The sequence below is a fragment of the Oncorhynchus mykiss genome, chromosome 16 (assembly GCF_057628025.1).
Source record: "Oncorhynchus mykiss isolate SJ-2025 chromosome 16, ASM5762802v1, whole genome shotgun sequence".
Taxonomy (NCBI): domain Eukaryota; kingdom Metazoa; phylum Chordata; class Actinopteri; order Salmoniformes; family Salmonidae; genus Oncorhynchus; species Oncorhynchus mykiss.
This window is the reverse complement of record NC_143037.1, coordinates 10215231-10237383: the sequence shown is the minus strand read 5'-3', so window position 1 is coordinate 10237383 and position 22153 is coordinate 10215231. Positions and strand designations below refer to the sequence as shown.

Here is a 22153-nt window from a genome sequence, read left to right as displayed (position 1 = left end):
TGTGGTTTAAAAAGTGTGTGCTTCATAATGGACAGTGGTGTAAAGTACTTAAGTAAAAATACTTTAAAGTACTACTTAAGATGTTTTTTTTGGTATCTGTACTTTAGTGTTTATATTTTAGACAACTTTTATTTCACTACATTCCTAAAGAATTATGTACTTTTTACTACATTTTCCTTACACGGTACATTTTGAATGCTTAGCAGGACAGGAAATGAGAACATCTCTGGTCATCCCTACTGTCTCTGATCTGGCACACTCACTAAACACATACAGTGCCTTGCGAAAGTATTCGGCCCCCTTGAACTTTGCGACCTTTTGCCACATTTCAGGCTTCAAACATAAAGATATAAAACTGTATTTTTTTGTGAAGAATCAACAACAAGTGGGACACAATCATGAAGTGGAACGACATTTATTGGATATTTCAAACTTTTTTAACAAATCAAAAACTGAAAAATTGGGCGTGCAAAATTATTCAGCCCCTTTACTTTCAGTGCAGCAAACTCTCTCCAGAAGTTCAGTGAGGATCTCTGAATGATCCAATGTTGACCTAAATGACTAATGATGATAAATACAATCCACCTGTGTGTAATCAAGTCTCCGTATAAATGCACCTGCACTGTGATAGTCTCAGAGGTCCGTTAAAAGCGCAAAGAGCATCATGAAGAACAAGGAACACACCAGACAGGTCCGAGATACTGTTGTGAAGAAGTTTAAAGCCGGATTTGGATACAAAAAGATTTCCCAAGCTTTAAACATCCCAAGGAGCACTGTGCAAGCGATAATATTGAAATGGAAGGAGTATCAGGCCACTGCAAATCTACCAAGACCTGGCCGTCCCTCTAAACTTTCAGCTCATACAAGGAGAAGACTGATCAGAGATGCAGCCAAGAGGCCCATGATCACTCTGGATGAACTGCAGAGATCTACAGCTGAGGTGGGAGACTCTGTCCATAGGACATCAATCAGTCGTATATTGCACAAATCTGGCCTTTATGGAAGAGTGGCAAGAAGAAAGACATTTCTTAAAGATATCCATACAAAGTGTTGTTTAAAGTTTGCCACAAGCCACCTGGGAGACACACCAAACATGTGGAAGAAGGTGCTGTGGTCAGATGAAACCAAAATTGAACTTTTTGGCAACAATGCAAAATGTTATGTTTGGCGTAAAAGCAACACAGCTGAACACACCATCCCCACTGTCAAACATGGTGGTGGCAGCATCGTGGTTTGGGCCTGCTTTTCTTCAGCAGGGACAGGGAAGATGGTTAAAATTGATGGGAAGATGGATGGAGCCAAATACAGGACCATTCTGGAAGAAAACCTGATGGAGTCTGCAAAAGACCTGAGACTGGGACGGAGATTTGTCTTCCTACAAGACAATGATCCAAAACATAAAGCAAAATCTACAATGGAATGGTTCAAAAATAAACATATCCAGGTGTTAGAATGGCCAAGTCAAAGTCCAGACCTGAATCCAATCGAGAATCTGTGGAAAGAACTGAAAACTGCTGTTCACAAATGCTCTCCATCCAACCTCACTGAGCTCGAGCTGTTTTGCAAGGAGGAATGGGAAAAAATGTCAGTCTCTCGATGTGCAAAACTGATAGAGACATACCCCAAGCGACTTACAGCTGTAATCGCAGCAAAAGGTGGCGCTACAAAGTATTAACTTAAGGGGGCTGAATCATTTTGCACGCCCAATTTTTCAGTTTTTGATTTGTTAAAAAAGTTTGAAATATCCAATAAATGTCGTTCCACTTCATGATTGTGTCCCACTTGTTGTTGATTCTTCACAAAAAAATACAGTTTTATATCTTTATGTTTGAAGCCTGAAATGTGGCAAAAGGTCGCAAAGTTCAAGGGGGCCGAATACTTTCGCAAGGCACTGTATGCTTTGTTTTTAAATTATGTCTGAGTGTTGGAGTGTGTCCCTGGATCTCCATAAATAAACTGGTTTGCTTAATATAAGGAATTTTAAGTTATTCATACTTTTGATACTTAAGTATATTTAAAACCCAAATACTTTGACTTTTACTCTAGTATTTTACTGGGTAACTTTCACTTATCCTTGAGTCATTTTCTATTAAGGTATCTTTGCTTTTACTTAAGAACGAGAATTAAGAACTTTATCCACCACTCATAATGGAACACCATATTACCTCCATACGACTTTTTGACCACATCTTTCATTTCCTGTGGTGTTTTAAACCAAAGGAGGCTGGTGTGAGGAGCTATAGGAGGACAGGCTCATCGTAATAATGGCTGAAATGGAATGCATGGAACAGAGTCAAACGTGGTTTTCATGTGTTTGATACCGTTCCGTTTATTCCATTACTATAGTTCCTCCCACCAGCCTCCTCTGGTTGAAACAGCATTGAGGTGAAGTAACCTATAGAACTACAAAGAGAGAAGAAAATTTTTTTTAGGCATTGACAAATATGGTAATTTATAAGTATCATTTTAATCAGCGTAAAAAAATGTTTCTTACAAAAATGGTTAACAGACACCTTTTCACAGCCATGCGGAAACAAAAGACACAAAAATAATACAACCAATATTATGTCCCCAAACATTTGGTTTATTTACAAATTCAAGGTATTGTCTATCAAACCTCGATCACAGCACAAAATGACCAGAATAAAGAACCTCATGTATCTAGATAGAGATGTACAAACCACATTGCAACCAAATTTCTACCACAAGGGTCAGTGTTTATAATTTCAATACTATAATTATTTTTTTTAACAAATCATTTAGTTATTTGTATCCAAAATAAAACACCAAAACATAACTTAAGCCCCCTCCATTCATAATTACAGTTAATGAGAATTATTTCCCCAATAAAATAACTAAATCACTTTATCAAATATATATATAGCACCATGATATATAAGGGTTGAATATAGTGGGGTTGTCACATACAAAAAGAGACCCGTGTTAGTATTCAAAGAACAAACAGACACCTCATTCTAGATTGACTCCCCGCCCCCTACTTCCACTACACATTTAAGATCCGAAAGGTTTGGATAGGTAGGTGTAAGCAATATGCCTCAAAATGCCACTAAGCCTATCAAAAGGGCAAAATGGAGCTTGTACCATCTTTCTCATACCTATCCAATCCTTTCGGATCTATAGGATACATAGGATTAGTGGCTAGGGGTCGATTTTAGAGTGAGCGGTAGGTAGCACGACTAAAGACCATAACAGCAAACCAAGCTCAGTGTTGGTCCACAGAAAGACCGTACAATTTTGCATGCACTAACTCAATTGATCCGGTCCCAAATCAGCCCCTCGCTCCACACACTTCCTGAATCTCCCCTTGTACACCTGAACAAGTAGGTGTGAGCCTATAAATGGCATCCTGTTATTTCAGGTCTCTTAGGAGGGATTCAGAGGTGTTGATTTTGGATTGGGCATCTCGGTGACATTCCTACATCCATTTCTAAGAATAAAGAGTCATTGTATCACTGAAAAAGAAACCTCTCTCTCCAAAATGTGATTGTGCATTAGGAATTATTTGGGTTATTTGGAAGGTAGCAGCAAAGTTAGTCTATAAACAGTTGTGTCTTTTTGTTTTTCTAAGATACTTAATTTGATCAGTTAATTGGTTAAGATTACCACAATCGTTTCACGCTTTCTTCATTCTCATCTAGTTCGTCATAGTCTGTGACAGATCTGATTACTTGAAGTTAACAAAAAAAAACAAATCCTGAACTCCAAACCTTGTTCACATAAGAGGATAGTGACACACTACATTTAATTACTCTGCTGGACATTGAGTTGTTAATATTAATTAAGGTTATATACAATCTAAAAACCCAGAGACAGGAAACGGTAGAAAATATTGATCGTACATCCGTTGGAAAAGGAACTACACATGGAAACAATAATTGAGGGTAAAAACCTAGCTACACAAAGCATGTCGTCAAACTGAACACTGATCAAGGGGTTCTCAATGTATTGTAAATCATTAGGACATGAAGGGTTTATGTAAAATACCTCACCAAATCAACAGAACAATCATAATACAAGAAACCATATCAAAAAACAGGGGAGAAATCAACATTGACATGGGCAAGAAGAGACATTCATTTGTAAAGCAAGTTATTCCATTAAGACTTTCCTTTGAATAACTTTATGCAAAATGTCATTCTGTTTAATTTTGACTGTAATGCACTTTGCTTGACCCTTGCAGCCAAGAAAACACCTTAGAGAAAAATGCAAACATTTCCTGAGAAGTTAATTGTCAACCTTACTGGTATAGAAAGAGAGATTGTAGGTCATTTCCCATCCACTGCAACAATAACTGAGCTCAAACAACTTTTCTGTACTATTCTATGTATACATAGTGGGTTCAAATAACATCTATTATATTCTGTTTATAGACCATAGTTCACATAGTTATGCAATAGAATGTAGGTCAATTGAAGCAAGTATAATATATTGCATGTACCTTAATATCACTTCAGGGTGTTGTAATTCAGCGATCTGACATAGCAAAATACAGAAAACATTATTGCATATTATTCCATTTCGAGGACTACCTCAAAATGTGCTGTTACAAATATCTGTGTTCGGTGTCTGGTCAGACATATGAGGATATCATTATTTTTCATTTGCATATGGTATATCAAGTTGCCCAAACCTGCATCTCAGATTAGAGACACGTTATGATGTCTCTATTTGACTGCCAAGCTCATCAGGAGGTAGTACAACAATATAACATATCACTGCGAGGGAAGAGAGGAAGTCAAGATACAATTGTCACCACTAACTACCAGCTACAATGCACAAGCAGATTCAGGAAGTCGGGAGGATCTCCAACCAATCAGGAATCTAGCAAAAAATATATGCGGTCTAATTGGTGAATAAAGAAGCCAATGGGAAAGGTTTTCTCCTGCTATAGCCTACTCCAATCAGATCCCATTGGTTTTGTGAACGTACACTTACAAAAGGCTATCAACAAAGCCATGTTTAATAAACGGAGACATTAACACCGACAACGTTGTTATCCAGTGACTCGGTTGAATACTTAACCAGTACACATCCATTTGGCTCTGAAATAAAGAATTAGCCATAAACAAGAGGGGGGAATCCCGAATCAAGCGGTTTTGCATACCTCGATGTCGTTCTTGACATGTAGCCTACAATGTTTTATTTCTGATTGACATCATTTTAGGATTATACTTTCCTCGGTTGATAGAAATTCTCTCTCTTTTAAGGGACAGATTTATGAAGAGTTTACACTTGTTTTCTTAGAAGAAAATAGGTTATGACAAGGAATAAGACATAATGGTTGAGTGTAATAACGAGTATCTAATGTGGTTTAGCTTTGTTTCTGGAGTTGTTTTCCTAGTTTAAAAAAAAACAGACGCAAACACTAGAGAAGTCTGGTCTTTCTATTCTAAAGCTGCTGCCATGCTAGAGGTAAGGATGGTTCCAACAAGCCAAAGAGACTGGCTGTTTGCTCCTGTAGTGCAATCTGTGACTGTGTTTATCTAGTGTATCCCATTACACACACTAGCATACTACATAGTATGCATAGACAATACTAAGTAGTATGTCAGTTAACCTATTGGGGCACAACCCCCATCTAGTCCTATCACAAGGTTTCAAAACCCACTCAGGCCAAATCACTTTCCTTAATATCTATATAGTTCTATATTGAATAGGTCTCGTCTATGAATATGTATCCTTACTATAATATCCACGCCACTCCCCCAAAGAGCTGTTGATAACAAATCAGCATTTAAGACAAAATAACAACCCTCCAATTTAAAAAGTACAAAAACTAACAAAAACAGAAACTTTAACAAAACTTCAAGTACTATTAGCAAATCAAAGCAAGTCCACCTGGCAAAATTGTTGGAAAAAAGATTCCTGTTTTATACAGCTTTTTCCCTCCCCCTCCTTTCCTCGCTTTCAAGACGCGTGAAATAAAATCCCTCCTTCCTTAGCTCTCTTACCTGAAAGAAATAAACCAAAGACCTATATATCTGTCACAGTTAGTGCAGGTGTCTGTGTGTGTGTCCCCGAGTTGTGTCAGAGGTCCTGCCCGGCCAACGGCAGGGTGGTGGGAGAGACAGAGTACCCAGAGAACAGACTTCTGTAGTGGGCATCCAGAGCTCCAAGGCCCCCTGCCTAGATGCATTTATGGAGGAAGACAGAAAGCCACGGTCATATCCAATCATTCAGGGATGTGGGATTCTGATCAGGTTGTCCAGGTATCTTAGCCCTCTTCCCGGCCAGTGGCTTTAGGAAGTGTCCAGTTACCCGTTGTTTATATGGTATGTCAGTCTCACTGAATGAGTGACTGTCCATCAGGGCTCCAGGGTTTGATGTTGTAGCTGCTCAGAAGTGTTCTTCTCCCCTGGATGGTTTTGGGGAGACCTAAGTAGCTCCCTGTCTTGATTTTGTGGGGTAAGGGTTTGGGTTTCAGGGCATGTAGTCATTTAGTGTTTTTGGTTACCAAGTCCCCCAGCAGTATTCTCCCCTGATTGCAGTGTTAGAGGGCCATCTTTTCTGGACAAGGTTTTTTAGAGCTCTCCCTGCCCTGTTGCTCTTGTCTTGGTTTAGGGATGTGTCTTGTCTTAAGTTGGGGGGTTGTAGGCAGTGTCTCTCTGGATGTTGGATTTCAGGGGTTTCTATTGTCCAGATCGCCCTACCCTCCCAGGCTTAGCCCCGGTCCCCTGTCCCCCCTGTCAACAGGGCTCCTGTTTGATGTAGTAGCTGCCAGAGCCGATGCTCTCCTGGTCTGAGACGCCATGGGAGAAGGTGAACTCATCCACCTCAGCCTGTTCCTCCTTAAGACATAACAGAGACTCTAGAGTGAGGGAGAGAGAGAGAGAGGGAGAGAGAGTTAGCAAAATAGAGGGTTACATCATTTTAAAAAAATAATTTAAAAAAAAATAGTCGAAAACCTGTACAGCATACCAAGACAGAAGAAAATAGCTAAACAACCATTTAAATATATATATATATATATATATACACACATATCTTAGGGGGTAAACAACCATTTTTAGTCACAAAACACTTTTCAGCACAGGAACAGCTATCCTTGTTAATACCTAGCCCTCCATCTGAGCCTGTAGTTCCTGTAATGAAACCAGACTTCTAAAGTATATTATATCACCACTTTTCCTCCATCCTGCAGACGTCCTGCTCACCTAGTTTATTTATTTATTTTTCACCTTTATTTAACCAGGTAGGCCAGTTGAGAACCAGTTATAATTTGCAACTGCGACCTGGCCAAGATAAAGCAAAGCAGTGCAATACAAACAACAGTCAATAATACAGTAGAACAAAAGAAAACAAAAAGTCTATAGACAGTGAGTGCAAATGAGGTAAGATAAGGAAATAAATAGGCCATGGTGGTGAAGTAATTACAATATAGCAATTAAACACTGGAATGGTAGATGTGCAGAAGATGAATGTGCAAGTAGAGATACTGGGGTGCAAAGGAGCAAGATAAATACAGTATGGTGATGAGGTATGTAGATAGATGGGCTGTTTACAGATGAGCTATGTACAGGTGCAGTGATCTGTGAGCTGCTCTGACAGCTGGTGCACAAAGCTAGTGAGGGAGAAGAGGCAGTCTCCAGCTTCAGTGATTTTTGCAGTTCGTTCCAGTCATTGGCAGCAGAGAACGGGAAGGAAAGACGACCAAAGGAGGAATTGCATCACGAGGTGAGAGGAGAAATTGCCATTTCTCACATTAGTACTTTCACTTCAATAACATGACACAGAAACAAGTGAATAGAACTTGCTTTCATGCAGGTGTATCCAACACACAGCGATCGCCCTGCAGGGTCAGCACCTACAGTGGCTGAGGACTGACCCCTGTTAGCACCCTCTGTCTGTGTGGAGGTCTCAGTGGTTATTTCTTGGCAGTGTTACCTGGTTTGTGGGTGTGATGGTGGTGGTGGTAGTGGTGGTGGGTGCGGGACCGGGGGGCCAGAGTGGGGCCCTGGTTGGAGTAAGGGGGCGGACTCTGCTCTTCGTCCTCCCCTGATAGGCTCCTCCTCCTGCCTGCCTGACTGAAGAGCCGACGACCAACCGGAACCTTCCGCTCTAGACACCAAGTTAGACTCAGGTAAGCTACTAAGGGTGCTTTCAGGTTGCTACCGCTCCCAACAGTGTAGATTTGAATGTTCAGTGGCATAGGGTTACTTTATATGTATTTTGAATAATAAAATAAATGCTAACTTATTAACTAATTAATTACAGATCCTATTGTGTGTGTGTGTATATAAAGAAAGGTAAATGGCCTAGATAATCACATGATGTAATAAATTATATAGCATGTACAGTTGAAGTCAGAAGTTTACATACACCTTAGCCAAATACATTTAAAATCAGTTTTTCACAATTCCTGACATTTAATCCTAGTAAAAATTCCCTGTCTTAGGTCAGGTAGGATCACCACTTTATTTTAAGAATGTGAAATGTCAGAATAATAGTAGAGAATTATTTATTTCAGCTTTTATTTGTTTCATCACATTCCCAGTGGGACAGAAGTTTACATACACTCAATTAGTATTTGGTAGCATTGCCTTTACATTGTTTAACTTGGGTCAAACGCTTCGGATAGCCGTCCACAAGCTTCACACAATAAGTTGGGTGAATTTTGGCCCATTTTTTCTGACAGAGCTGGTGTAACTGAGTCAGGTTTGTAGGCCTTCTTGCTCGCACACGCTTTTTCAGTTTTGGAAGTACAACTTTGGAAGTATGCTTGGGGTCATTGTCCATTTGGAAGACCCATTTGCGACCAAGCTTTAACTTCCTGACTGGTGTCTTGAGATGTTGCTTCAATATATCCACATAATTTTCCATCCTCATGATGTCATCTATTTTGTTGAAGTGCACCAGTCCCTCCTGCAGCAAAGCACCCCCACAACATGATGCTGCCACCCCCGTGCTTCACAATTGGGATGGTGGTCTTCGGCTTGTAAGCCTCCCCGTTTTTCCTCCAAACATAACGATGGTCATTATGGCCAAAAGTTCTATTTTTGTTTCTTCAGATCAGAGAACATTTCTCCAAAAAGTACAAACTTCGTTTATTTTCATGGCGGTGTTGGAGCAGTGGCTTCTTCCTTGCTGAGCGGCCTTTCAGGTTATGTCGATATAGGACTCGTTTTACTGTGGATATAGATACTTTTGTACCTGTTTCCTCCAGCATCTTCACATGGTCCTTTGTTGTTGTTCTGGGATTGACTTGCACTTTTCACACCAAAGGACGTTCATCTCTAGGAAACAGATTGCATCTCCTTCCTGAGCGGTATGACGGCTGCGTGGTACCATGGTGTTTATACTTGCGTACTAATTTTTATACAGATGAACGTGGCATCTTCAGGCGTTTGGAAATTGCTCCCAAGGATGAACCAGACTTGTACAATTTATTTTCTGAGGTCTTGGCTGATTTCTTTTGATTTTCCCATGATGTCAAGCAAAGAGGCACTGAGTTTGAAGGTAGGCCTTGAAATACATCCACAGGTACACCTCCAATTGATTCAAATGATGTCAAATAGCCTATCAGAAGCTTCTAAAGCCATGCCATTATTTTCTGGAATGTTCCAAGCTGTTTAAAGGCACAGTCAACTTAGTGTTTGCAAACTTCTGAAACACTGGAATTGTGATACAGTGAATTATAAGTGAAATAATCTATCTGTAAACAATTGTTGGGAAAATGACTTGAGTCATGTACACAGTAGATGTCCTAACTGACTTGCCAAAACTATAGTTTGTTAACAATACATTTGTGGAGTGGTTGAAAAACAAGTTTTAATGACTCCAACCTAAGTGTATGTAAACTTCTGCCTTCAACTGTACATGTTCAAGTTATTTTATTCTGTTTAAATACAGTATTTCAAATACACCAATCATGTTTCAAACGGTTCAGAAGACGGTTCTGATTTATTTATCCGTTATTTTGCCAGGTAAGTTGACTGAGAACACGTTCTCATTTGCAGCAACGACCTGGGGAATAGTTACAGGGGAGAGGATGGGGATGAATAAGCCAATTGTAAACTGGGGATTATTAGGTGACCGTGATGGTTTGAGGGCCAGATTGGGAATTTAGCCAAGACACCGGGGTTAACACCCCTACTCTTACGACAAGTGCCATGGGATCTTTAATGACCTCAGAGAGTCAGGACACTCGTTTAACGTCCCATCTGAAAGACAGCACCCTACACAGGGCAGTGTCCCCAATCACTGCTCTGGGGTATTGGGATATTTTTTAGACCAGAGGAAAGAGTGCCTCCTACTGGCCCTCCAACACCACTTCCAGCAGCACCTGGTCTCCCATCCAGGGACTGACCAGGACCAATCCTGCTTAGCTTCAGAAGCAAGCCAGCAGTGGTATGCAGGGTGGTATGCTGCTGTGAAATGTTCTAAAACATGTTCTGAATACACCCAAGGTAAGCCAGACTCAAGTAAACCAGCTAGCGTGGTGTGTGACCACATGTCTACACATAGCCCTGCTAAACCACTTCCTAAGACGTGGAACAAGCTGTGCTTGGAACATAGAGGTAGACAGATGGCTCTAGATGGATAGAACCAGTTTCAGCATGGACATTGCCATCGAGGCCTTCCACCAGTGGCCAACTGGGTGGGGATTCCTATGGGTTGGGAGTGATCAGCCAAAGGTCAGAGAATTGCCTCAAATTGGTTTGAAAATGGCTTTAAGCTATATCACTGCCATTTATTGGCCACAAATGAATAACACACAAGAAGACTCCAACACAGCAGGGGACGATAAATCAACAATATTATCTTTATGCTTTTTCAAACACAACAGAATAACATTCACTACTTTAAAATGGAGAGAGCCCCAATGGCACTGCCTATGTTGGCACGGACACCATAATGGCACAGACAGAAAGATAAGTCTTATTTTTTATCTCTGTGGTTTGGACCATCACACCCAGTGTTACAACACCCTCGCCACCTTTTTGGCACTCGCCCAGAGTACCGCAGCTTCCTGTCATGGGACTGCCAACCAATCAGCCAATCAGATCCCAAAGAACAGACAAGAAAGAAAAAACTAAACATTAACAGAAATTCTAAGCTAGATAGATTTCCCGCCACCAGAGTGTGGAACAGTGGAGGCTGGTGGGAGGCACTTTGGGAGGACAGAGTCATTGCAATGGCTGGAATGGAATCAGTGGAACAGTATCAAACACACGGAAACCATGTTTGACTCCATTCCACTGAATCCATTCCAGCCATTATTACAATGAGCCCATCCTTCTATAGATCCTCCCACCAGCCTCCACTGGTGTGGACCAGGGGAAGAGGGAAGCGAGTGATGATGAAAGAGAAGAGAACTCACTTTTCTTTTGTCCTTTGTATTGTTGGGCTTTCTTCTTGTGCTTAGGTACAGCTGCTGGGATTTCTCTGGCCACTGAAATGACAGAAAATGGAGGAGCAAATAAACACTGGCCTATTGTTTTACACTAATGTTTCTGCCTGTTAGTTTGGGACTCCAATCGCATGTCATCAGGTAATTGGTCACGTATTAGCTGGAACTTAATCCAATCCATCAATGAGAGCCTAAGTGGTAGTTGTTTGGTTTATGTGTTACATGGTGTGTTACATGTTCCTGTGTTACATGTTGGTGTGTTACATGTTGGTGTGTTAGTGTGTTACATGTTGGTGTGTTACATGTTGGTGTGTTAGTGTGTTACATGATGTGTTAGTGTGTTACATGTTGGTGTGTTACATGTTGGTGTGTTAGTGTGTTACATGTTGGTGTGTTACATGTTGGTGTGTTACATGTCGGTGTGTTAGTGTGTTACATGTTAGTGTGTTACATGTAGGTGTGTTACATGTTGGTGTGTTAGTGTGTTACATGGTAGTGTGTTACATGGTAGTGTGTTACATGTCGGTGTGTTAGTGTGTTACATGTTGGTGTGTTACATGTTGGTGTGTTACATGTTGGTGTGTTACATGTTGGTGTGTTAGTGTGTTACATGGTAGTGTGTTACAAGTTGGTGTGTTAGTGTGTTACATGTTGGTGTGTTACATGTTGGTGTGTTAGTGTGTTACATGTTGGTGTGTTACATGTTGGTGTGTTAGTGTGTTACATGTTGGTGTGTTAGTGTGTTACATGTTGGTGTGTTAGTGTGTTACATGTTGGTGTGTTACATGTTGGTGTGTTAGTGTGTTACATGTTGGTGTGTTAGTGTGTTACATGTTGGTGTGTTAGTGTGTTACATGTTGGTGTGTTAGTGTGTTACATGTTGGTGTGTTAATGTGTTACATAGTGGTGTGTTACGTGTTAGTGTGTTACATGTTGGTGTGTTAGTGTGTTACATTAAGTGTTAGTGTGTTACATGATGTGTTAGTGTGTTACATGTTGGTGTGTTACATGTTGGTGTGTTACATGTTGGTATGTTAGTGTGTTACATGGTAGTGTGTTACAAGTTGGTGTGTTAGTGTGTTACATGTTGGTGTGTTAGTGTGTTACATGTTAGTGTGTTACATGGTAGTGTGTTACATGGTAGTGTGTTACATGTCGGTGTGTTAGTGGGTTACATGTTAGTTAGTGTGTTCCATGTTAGTGTGTTACATGTTGGTTTGTTACATGTTGGTGTGTTACATGTTGGTGTGTTACAAGTTGGTGTGTTACAAGTTGGTGTGTTAGTGTGTTACATGTTTGATGTGTTAGTGTGTTACATGTTAGTGTGTTACATGTTGGTGTGTTACATGTTGGTGTGTTACATGTTGGTGTGTTACAAGTTGGTGTGTTACAAGTTGGTGTGTTAGTGTGTTACATGTTTGATGTGTTAGTGTGTTACATGTTAGTGTGTTACATGTTGGTGTGTTACATGTCGGTGTGTTACATGTTGCTGTGTTAGTGTGTTACATGTTGGTGTGTTAGTGTGTTACATGTTGGTGTGTTACATGTTAATGTGTTACATGTCAGTGTGTTACATGTTAGTGTGTTACATGTTAGTGTGTTACATGTTGGTGTGTTACATGTTGATGTGTTAGTGTGTTACATGTTGGTGTGTTACATGTTGGTGTGTTAGTGTGTTACATGATGTGTTAGTGTGTTACATGTTGGTGTGTTACATGTTGGTGTGTTAGTGTGTTACATGTTGGTGTGTTACATGTTGGTGTGTTACATGTTGGTGTGTTAGTGTGTTACATGTTGGTGTGTTACATGTTGGTGTGTTAGTGTGTTACATGATGTGTTAGTGTGTTACATGTTGGTGTGTTACATGTTGGTGTGTTAGTGTGTTACATGTTGGTGTGTTACATGTTGGTGTGTTACATGTCGGTGTGTTAGTGTGTTACATGTTAGTGTGTTACATGTAGGTGTGTTACATGTTGGTGTGTTAGTGTGTTACATGGTAGTGTGTTACATGGTAGTGTGTTACATGTCGGTGTGTTAGTGTGTTACATGTTGGTGTGTTACATGTTGGTGTGTTACATGTTGGTGTGTTACATGTTGGTGTGTTAGTGTGTTACATGGTAGTGTGTTACAAGTTGGTGTGTTAGTGTGTTACATGTTGGTGTGTTACATGTTGGTGTGTTAGTGTGTTACATGTTGGTGTGTTACATGTTGGTGTGTTAGTGTGTTACATGTTGGTGTGTTAGTGTGTTACATGTTGGTGTGTTACATGTTGGTGTGTTAGTGTGTTACATGTTGGTGTGTTAGTGTGTTACATGTTGGTGTGTTAGTGTGTTACATGTTGGTGTGTTAGTGTGTTACATGTTGGTGTGTTAATGTGTTACATAGTGGTGTGTTACGTGTTAGTGTGTTACATGTTGGTGTGTTAGTGTGTTACATTAAGTGTTAGTGTGTTACATGATGTGTTAGTGTGTTACATGTTGGTGTGTTACATGTTGGTGTGTTACATGTTGGTATGTTAGTGTGTTACATGGTAGTGTGTTACAAGTTGGTGTGTTAGTGTGTTACATGTTGGTGTGTTAGTGTGTTACATGTTAGTGTGTTACATGGTAGTGTGTTACATGGTAGTGTGTTACATGTCGGTGTGTTAGTGGGTTACATGTTAGTTAGTGTGTTCCATGTTAGTGTGTTACATGTTGGTGTGTTACATGTTGGTGTGTTACATGTTGGTGTGTTACAAGTTGGTGTGTTAGTGTGTTACATGTTTGATGTGTTAGTGTGTTACATGTTAGTGTGTTACATGTTGGTGTGTTACATGTTGGTGTGTTACATGTTGGTGTGTTACAAGTTGGTGTGTTACAAGTTGGTGTGTTAGTGTGTTACATGTTTGATGTGTTAGTGTGTTACATGTTAGTGTGTTACATGTTGGTGTGTTACATGTCGGTGTGTTACATGTTGCTGTGTTAGTGTGTTACATGTTGGTGTGTTAGTGTGTTACATGTTGGTGTGTTACATGTTAATGTGTTACATGTCAGTGTGTTACATGTTAGTGTGTTACATGTTAGTGTGTTACATGTTGGTGTGTTACATGTTGATGTGTTAGTGTGTTACATGTTGGTGTGTTAGTGCGTTACATGTTGGTGTGTTAGTGTGTTACATGTTAGTGTGTTAGTGTGTTACATGGTGGTGTGTTAGTGTGTTACATGTTAGTGTGTTAGTGTGTTACATGTTGGTGTGTTAGTGTGTTACATGTTGGATGGTGAGTGTGTTACATGTTGGTGTGTTAGTGCGTTACATGTTGGTGTGTTAGTGTGTTACATGTTAGTGTGTTAGTGTGTTACATGGTGGTGTGTTAAGTGTGTTACATGTTAGTGTGTTACATGTTAGTGTGTTAGTGTGTTACATGTTGGTGTGTTAGTGTGTTACATGTTGGTGTGTTAGTGTGTTACATGTTAGTGTGTTAGTGTGTTACATGTTGGTGTGTTAGTGTGTTACATGTTAGTGTGTTAGTGTGTTACATGTTGGTGTGTTAGTGTGTTACATGTTGGTGTGTCACATGTTAGTGTGTTACATGTTAGTGTGTTAGTGTGTTACATGTTGGTGTGTTAGTGTGTTACATGTTGGTGTGTTAGTGTGTTACATGTTAGTGTGTTAGTGTGTTACATGTTGGTGTGTTAGTGTGTTACATGTTGGTGTGTTACATGTTAGTGTGTTACATGTTGGTGTGTTACATGTTAGTGTGTTACATGTTGGTGTGTTACATGTTGGTGTGTTACATGTTGGTGTGTTACATGTTGGTTTGTTACATGTTGGTGTGTTAGTGTGTTACATGTTGGTGTGTTAGTGTGTTACATGTTGGTGTGTTATTGTGTTACATGTTGGTGTGTTAGTGTGTTACACGTTTGTGTTAGTGTGTTACATGTTAGTGTGTTACATGTTGGTGTGTTACATGTTGGTGTGTTAGTGTGTTACATGTTGGTGTGTTAGTGTGTTACATGTTGGTGTGTTAGTGTGTTACATGTTGGTGTGTTAGTGTGTTACACGTTCGTGTTAGTGTGTTACATGTTAGTGTGTTACATGTTGGTGTGTTACATGTTAGTGTGTTACATGTTGGTGTGTTAGTGTGTTACATGTTGGTGTGTTAGTGTGTTACATGTTGGTGTGTTAGTATGTTACATGTTGGTGTGTTACATGTCGGTGTGTTAGTGTGTTACATGTTGGTGTGTTAATGTGTTACATGGTGGTGTGTTACATGTTGGTGTGTTAGTGTGTTACATGGTGGTGTGTTACTTGTTAGTGTGTTACATGTTGGTGTGTTAAGTGTTGGTGTGTTAAGTGTTGGTGTGTTAGTGTGTTACATGTTAGTGTGTTACATGTTAGTGTGTTACATGTTGGTGTGTTACATGTTAGTGTGTTACATGTTGGTGTGTTACATGTTGGTTTGTTACATGTTGGTGTGTTAGTGTGTTACATGTTGGTGTGTTAGTGTGTTACATGTTGGTGTGTTAGTGTGTTACATGTTGGTGTGTTAGTGTGTTACACGTTTGTGTTAGTGTGTTACATGTTAGTGTGTTACATGTTGGTGTGTTACATGTTAGTGTGTTACATGTTGGTGTGTTAGTGTGTTACATGTTGGTGTGTTAGTGTGTTACATGTTGGTGTGTTAGTATGTTACATGTTGGTGTGTTACATGTCGGTGTGTTAGTGTGTTACATGTTGGTGTGTTAATGTGTTACATGGTGGTGTGTTACATGTCGGTGTGTTAGTGTGTTACATGGTGGTGTGTTACTTGTTAGTGTGTTACATGTTGGTGTGTTACAGGTTGGTGTGTTAAGTGTTGGTGTGTTAGTGTGTTACATGTTAGTGTGTTACATGTTGGTGTGTTAAGTGTTACATGTTGGTGTGTTACATGTTAGTGTGTTACAGGTTGGTGTGTTAAGTGTTACATGTTGGTGTGTTACAGGTTGGTGTGTTAAGTGTTACATGTTGGTGTGTTACATGTTGGTGTGTTACATGTTAGTGTGTTACATGTTGGTGTGTTACATGTTGGTGTGTTACATGTTGGTGTGTTACATGTTGGTGTGTTAAGTGTTACATGTTGGTGTGTTAAGTGTTACATGTTGGTGTGTTACATGTTGGTGTGTTACATGTTGGTGTGTTACACGTTGGTGTGTTAAGTGTTGCATGTTGGTGTGTTACATGTTGGTGTGTTATATTTGGGTAGAACTGTGGTATTTGATCTCACTCTGTGCGGCGGGGGGCTGTAGCTGGTAGCCGGTCAGCTGACACCAGCCCACGGGGTAGAGGTCAGACGACTGACAGTCCACCCATTGGTCGTACTCGTCCTCCCAGCCGTCAAAGTGGATGCGCAACAGGCGGTGGACGATCCGAGTCACAGTGGCAACACACACCAACCTGGGCTCCATCAGGTCCACGGCCTCCAGCTTCATACCCTGACGGAAGCCGTGGTTTGGAACATCCTGGGCAGGGGCAACAAGATGACGGAGGCAAAGACGAGAGACATTTTTATGTTTGTGGTCAATACAGTGTTTTTTCCATAACAATTTTTGAAAAATGTATTACATCAAACACGTAGGTAAGCGAAAAATAGATAAATTATTTGCCTTGTTGGTAATGCCTGCTTGTAGTCGTTTTTATTTCAAGTATTATTTTCATGTGATCATAAAAAGACAGAACCACAGGACTGCGCTAACCAACAAAACAACACAGCCACGATGTCAGGAATCAGTCCTACCTTGTTAAAGAGCTTCACAGGAGCGGCTATTGAACTTGTTTCTCTGAGGTAGTCAAACCATTTAAATGGCAGTTTAGTGTACCCTGTGGGGCAGAGTCAGTGGTAAGGCTGGGTTAACACATAACCCTTGACCAGAGAGGCCAAAAAGGAAGAGGAACAAGAGCTACCTTCAACAACTGGGACAAAGAGACTATCTCAATGAGACTATCCTTAATTAAATAAACAACGGTTAAAAAAATAATAATACCTGAGTGAGGGAATGTTGCAGTCTGTAAAAGAAGGAAAAGAAAGTTGGGGTAAGAAGTGTACCTCTAGGGTGTGTGAGTTCGATGTTGTTGATTTCACAGAAGCCGGCAGGGAAGATGGAGGGAGAGGTGGAGTGGTAGCAGAACCAGTCTGAGCCGTCCGTCACCTCCGACCCGTCAACGCCGATCATGAGGTACCCGTCTGCCAACACCTGAAACAGACAGCAAACATCAATCTAAGATGTATACAACTCAAAACCTTAACAGGTGACCGGGGACTGAAAGTAAGTAGAGGGAAACCCCAATCCAGGGGAGCCAACAGCAGAGTAGCATGACCCTTGAATTCTACCATGGAAACGACCCAAACTGTTGCCATGCCTTTATTACAGTGGCTACACAGAAAGCGGAGAAGTGAGACAGTTACCTTTCTTACAGTGGCTACACTTATAGCTGAGAGGTTTAGAGGGTCGATGGCCTCTAGTTTCATCCTGTCCCTGAACCATTCACCATTCTGGTCCACGTCTTTCACCTGAGGAGATATCACAGATTCATTCATCATTCTGGATCCGTACATTGGAAAATAATCAATACAAACCACAGAGGCACAAAGCCTTGGGGCATTGTAAACATGTGGTGTATTTACATTACCTTGGCAAACAGCTGGGCGGGGGCATCCATTTGACCATCGATTTTCTTTGACACATCTGGGAAACAAACATTGTCAGCAGAGTCCGAAAACAAACACATTGGACTAACTACCTACCTAGGCCTAACTCACTAACAAATTAACTACCAACTAACTTAACCAAAACCAACTAACTTGACCAAAACCAACCAACTTAACCAAAACCAACTAACTTGACTGACCGGATCGTTTGAAGCGGTGCCCGATGCTCCGGGACCATCCGATGGCGTGTATGAGCGGGGAGTACATGTGACACCAGAAGTCGTCAGAGCCCTCCTCGTAGATGAGCCTCAGCCGTCCCCCAATCACCTGCTCCACCAGGGCCACCCGTGTCCGGCACAGGTGAGTCTTATCCACCACCTCCACACGCATCAGCTTCTTAAAGGGGAACTGCATGTTCTCGTGGACCTGGGTAGAGAGGGGGGAATGAAAGGAAGCGCTAAGAGTGGGTGCTTTTAGAGAACTAGGGAGAGTTTAAGCCATCGTCCTTACCAGTGTTTACATCTTGCAGCTCAATATGATGAAATCTTACCTTGGTGGCAAAGTCTGGTGGTAGCGTTTTGGCTCCAGTGAGACGCTTCACAAGGAAAGCTTTCCAGTTAGAGTACTTTAGCTGTATCGCTGAGAGAGAAACCAGAAACATAATCCATCATCAGTCTATCAATCTGTTTTCCATCTTCTGTTAAGATCAAGGCCTGTTTAAAAGGCCTGTAAAAAGGCCTGTTAAAAAGGCCTGTTAAAAGCATGTTAAAAAGATATGTTAAAAAGGCCTGTTAAAAGCATGTTAAAAAGATATGTTAAAAAGGCCTGTTAAAAAAGAAAGCGTATTACTATGACCATGATTATGGAATGATGTTTACATTTGGGAGGTACGAGCGGTTTCCCGCTGGATGCACACCACCCGACGTGGTGAATCTCTGGAACACAGAGGTTACACCAGAAGTCCCTGCTGGTGTCGTTGTCAAAACCCTCGTACCGCAGCAGAGCCTTGAACCCTGGGAAAGAGAACAGAAACAGTAAGAGCCTTTCTTTACAACCCCATTACTGTGCCTTATTCAAAGAAATATTAACAACAGTCTGCTCATTATGGCAACAAAAAAAACAACAACAATACTTTGAAAATGTTAAGAATTGTTTTGTTACACGGATAAAAATCCTTCAAGTGGTTAGATGTGTTCTTACCTGACAGTTTGACGATCCCTGCTATCCAGTAGACTTTAGTAGAGAGGTTAGTATCGGAGTTGAGCACCTCGACCATCACTCCTTCAGCTAGGTCTCCCCAGCACGTACCCATAGGGACCTGAGACACCGAGAAATAACGAAATGTTACATAAGTTCATAATATATCCCACAAGGTACACTTGTGTTGATCAAAACCAGGTAGATTTACAGACATAGAACCTTAGCATCTGCAATAGACTTCAATACAGGACCATTTGAACGCCTAGCTGTTGTTTAAACGTACGTGCTTGAAGCAGCTGACTGGTGCTCCAACCAAGTTATTGCTACAGATGTACCGTCCCCAGTCAAAGCCTTCAACAGGAACCACTGTAGGGGAGGAGGAACAAGGTCAACATTAACTTCACTATACTGGGTCAGGACAGAGAATGTGTGTTCTTGTGACTAAAACCATCTTCCATTCAAGGCCATTCTTTTGCATAACAACAATATGAGAGATTGTGTGTTCTGACTATAATATATGCCATTTAGCAGAAGCTTTTAACCAAAGCGACTTAGTCATGCATGCATACATTTTACATATAGACGGTCCCAGTATCCTGGCTTTGAAGCGCCATGCTCTACCAACTGAACTACAGGTGGACTCGCCTGCTTTTGATTTAGCCTGGTTCTGTTGTTGTTGACTTGCTTGGTACTGGGCGTAAGCTGCCAACTTCGCCATGAGAGGCTGTTTCTGTAACACCTTGGCCTTTTTCGTAGGTGGTTTACCCTTTAGTAAAAAGCACAAAACATTTAACAGTGAGATTAGATTGAAGAAACAAAATATGCCCACACTTTCTACTGGTTATGTTCTCTTGCATTTCCAAAGGAAATAGAAGATGTTGTTCTAATACTACTATCTGGCTACAACAAATAACATACAGAACATAGTATGGGATTATAAGGTTACCTGGAGTCGAGCCAAGATGCTGGCTTTTTTAGAGTTGGAGGAGTAACTTCTAGAGCAGGAGACGCTGCAGAAGCGTTTAGTCTTGGAGTAGAAGGCGTCTCGCACTCCGACCATCCCACACATCTCACACGTGGCTGGAAAACAAGGCAACACATAAACATTTCCTGGAAACTCAGAATAAAGCAGAAAATTCCAATTAATTCAAAGCAATGTAGTCTTCTTTCATCAGTTATTTTTCTCAACTATATTGTATGAAATGACAGGATAACTATGACAGTAGCAGGCCGGGATCTATGTCATTCACAGGCAGCCACTTAATTCACTCGCTCAACCGGTTTTGTGCAATCACCCCAGAGACACTGACTGACCCATAGGATTCTTAACTGATTTATATTTATGGATTCTATATCAATATTTCCCTGTACTGACCCATGCCGGTCTTGCCGTCGGGATAGGTGTAGACCTGTCCATTGTTTTTGATGATTGGCAGGCTGGCGGGGATGGAGGGCACCTCGTCCTCACTGTCATCTGAGCTGGAGCTACTGGTGCTCTCCTCACTGCAGCTGTCGTACCGGTCAAACATCCCAAACGAGTCCTGGCGCTTACGCTCCGAACGCGGGGTGCGTTCAGCCTGGAAGGAGCAGAGAGAGGGAACGCATGACGCCCTACTGACACCGATTGTACAGTGAGGGGGATATATCATTTATTGACACTTGTTTTTCTTTCAACAAGTGAATACTCACAAATAACATGTTTTATTATGGCATATTAGTCCTAAAAGAAGATTGGTATACTTGGAAACGGTGTACGGTAAACAATGTGATACAACAGCCACGCTGATATGTAGCAGACATAACTACCATGGCTACGCATATGTACATGGCTACAGATGAGATGAGAAACATCCATACCAATACAGTTACTAGCATCGGATAACAAAATGTAACTGAGCAATAACTGAGTCTTACGTATATATAGAATACAATACCAGTTTCCTTGCTATATAATCACAAAGCCGCCTAAGAGTGTTCATTTATTTACCACCTCTGCATATAATAGTAGCTGGTAGCTAACGCTAGCTTGCTAACTTAGCTGTCTGAAGAAACACCTCCTAAACGATCCTTTCTCCCTCGTCTTAATCACACTAACGTTACTGGCTAGCTAGCTATTTATGTTATCGTTAACACGTAGCTAGCTAATATTGTTAAAACGGACTTTGCGGAATGAATGTGAGAGACATGGGCTGGGCCTTAGCTAGCAAACCTGTTATTCCAGTTCTAGCGTTACTTGGCTAGCTGACCTAGCGTCAGTTACAAGACACCGCTTGCAATAAATTAAATTAGTAGCCATTTAGCATGTAAAAACAGAATAAAGTGTTCACATATTCACTTTCCAATAAAATAAGGGCTGTTTGATATTGCTATTTTGTAGTTTAGGGAATTCAATCAGCTGTTACTACAATCCGATAACGAAAGGGAGGCGCTAGCTAAGGCTAAAGTTAGCAAGCTTGCTACACAACAAATCGGATACGGACGGACCACATCGGGAAAATGAACTCACCAAATCCCTTGTATTCTCCATCAGCCCTTCATATAGTTACAGTATTTTATTGGCTCAATTAGAATAGTAAACCCCCCAAAGTAGGGGGTTTAATAGCTTGAAAAAGCTAAACTCAGAACCCCGAAAGGAACTCAAGCAGGATAGTATCAACAAAAATACAACGTATCAAATGAGCATGCGCGTTCAGAACCCACTTTGCTGTGATTGGTCAGTGCTGAACGACAACACACAGAAACAAAACAATTGTGTAAATAGTCCACCCTACTTTCATTAAATGTAATTTCCTAATATCACAATTTTCGATTGTAAAAGAGCAAGTGACCTGCCAAAAGGTTCGTAGTCAATATACTGTAAAAGGCATTTGTAGAGTGGAACAGACGAGGCACAGCTATACTTTGAAATCAAATCAGAA

The 22153-nt window shown here is 40.9% G+C and overlaps 1 protein-coding gene across 2 annotated transcripts; it reads right to left on the bottom strand.

Moving 5' to 3' along the window:
- Positions 1-2448: 2448 nt before the first annotated feature.
- mbtd1 (mbt domain containing 1) lies at positions 2449-21933 on the bottom strand. Of its 2 annotated transcripts, XM_090201870.1 has the most exons (17): positions 21742-21933; positions 20611-20812; positions 20182-20315; positions 19881-20001; positions 19519-19601; positions 19236-19353; positions 18914-19048; positions 18586-18674; positions 18236-18461; positions 18017-18072; positions 17793-17897; positions 17433-17580; positions 17124-17206; positions 16614-16848; positions 11342-11413; positions 7906-8079; positions 2564-6829 (listed from the first exon to the last, which is right to left on the bottom strand). In XM_090201870.1, the coding sequence occupies exons 1-17, from the start codon at positions 21760-21762 to the stop codon at positions 6708-6710; spliced, it is 2124 nt and encodes a 707-aa protein (XP_090057996.1). In that variant the 5' UTR covers positions 21763-21933; the 3' UTR covers positions 2564-6707. The 2 variants fall into 2 exon arrangements, with proteins under 2 accessions (XP_090057995.1, XP_090057996.1); XM_090201869.1 differs by lacking the exons at positions 7906-8079; positions 19881-20001; positions 20182-20315; positions 20611-20812; positions 21742-21933 and having other exon boundaries at positions 2449-6829; positions 19519-19643.
- Between the last annotated feature and the right edge of the window lie 220 nt (positions 21934-22153).

Bases quoted from the DNA above. Each gene is read 5' to 3' on its own strand.
- mbtd1 (XM_090201870.1), bottom strand. From the start codon at position 21,762: ATGGAGAATACAAGGGATTTG. The intron at 16,849-17,123 runs GTAGGACTGATT...GCCCCTGCCCAG, and splicing joins CTGTGAAGCTCTTTAACAAG to GATGTTCCAAACCACGGCTT. The intron at 11,414-16,613 runs GTGAGATCAAAT...CTGTCATTTCAG, and splicing joins ACAGCCCCCCGCCGCACAGA to TGGCCAGAGAAATCCCAGCA.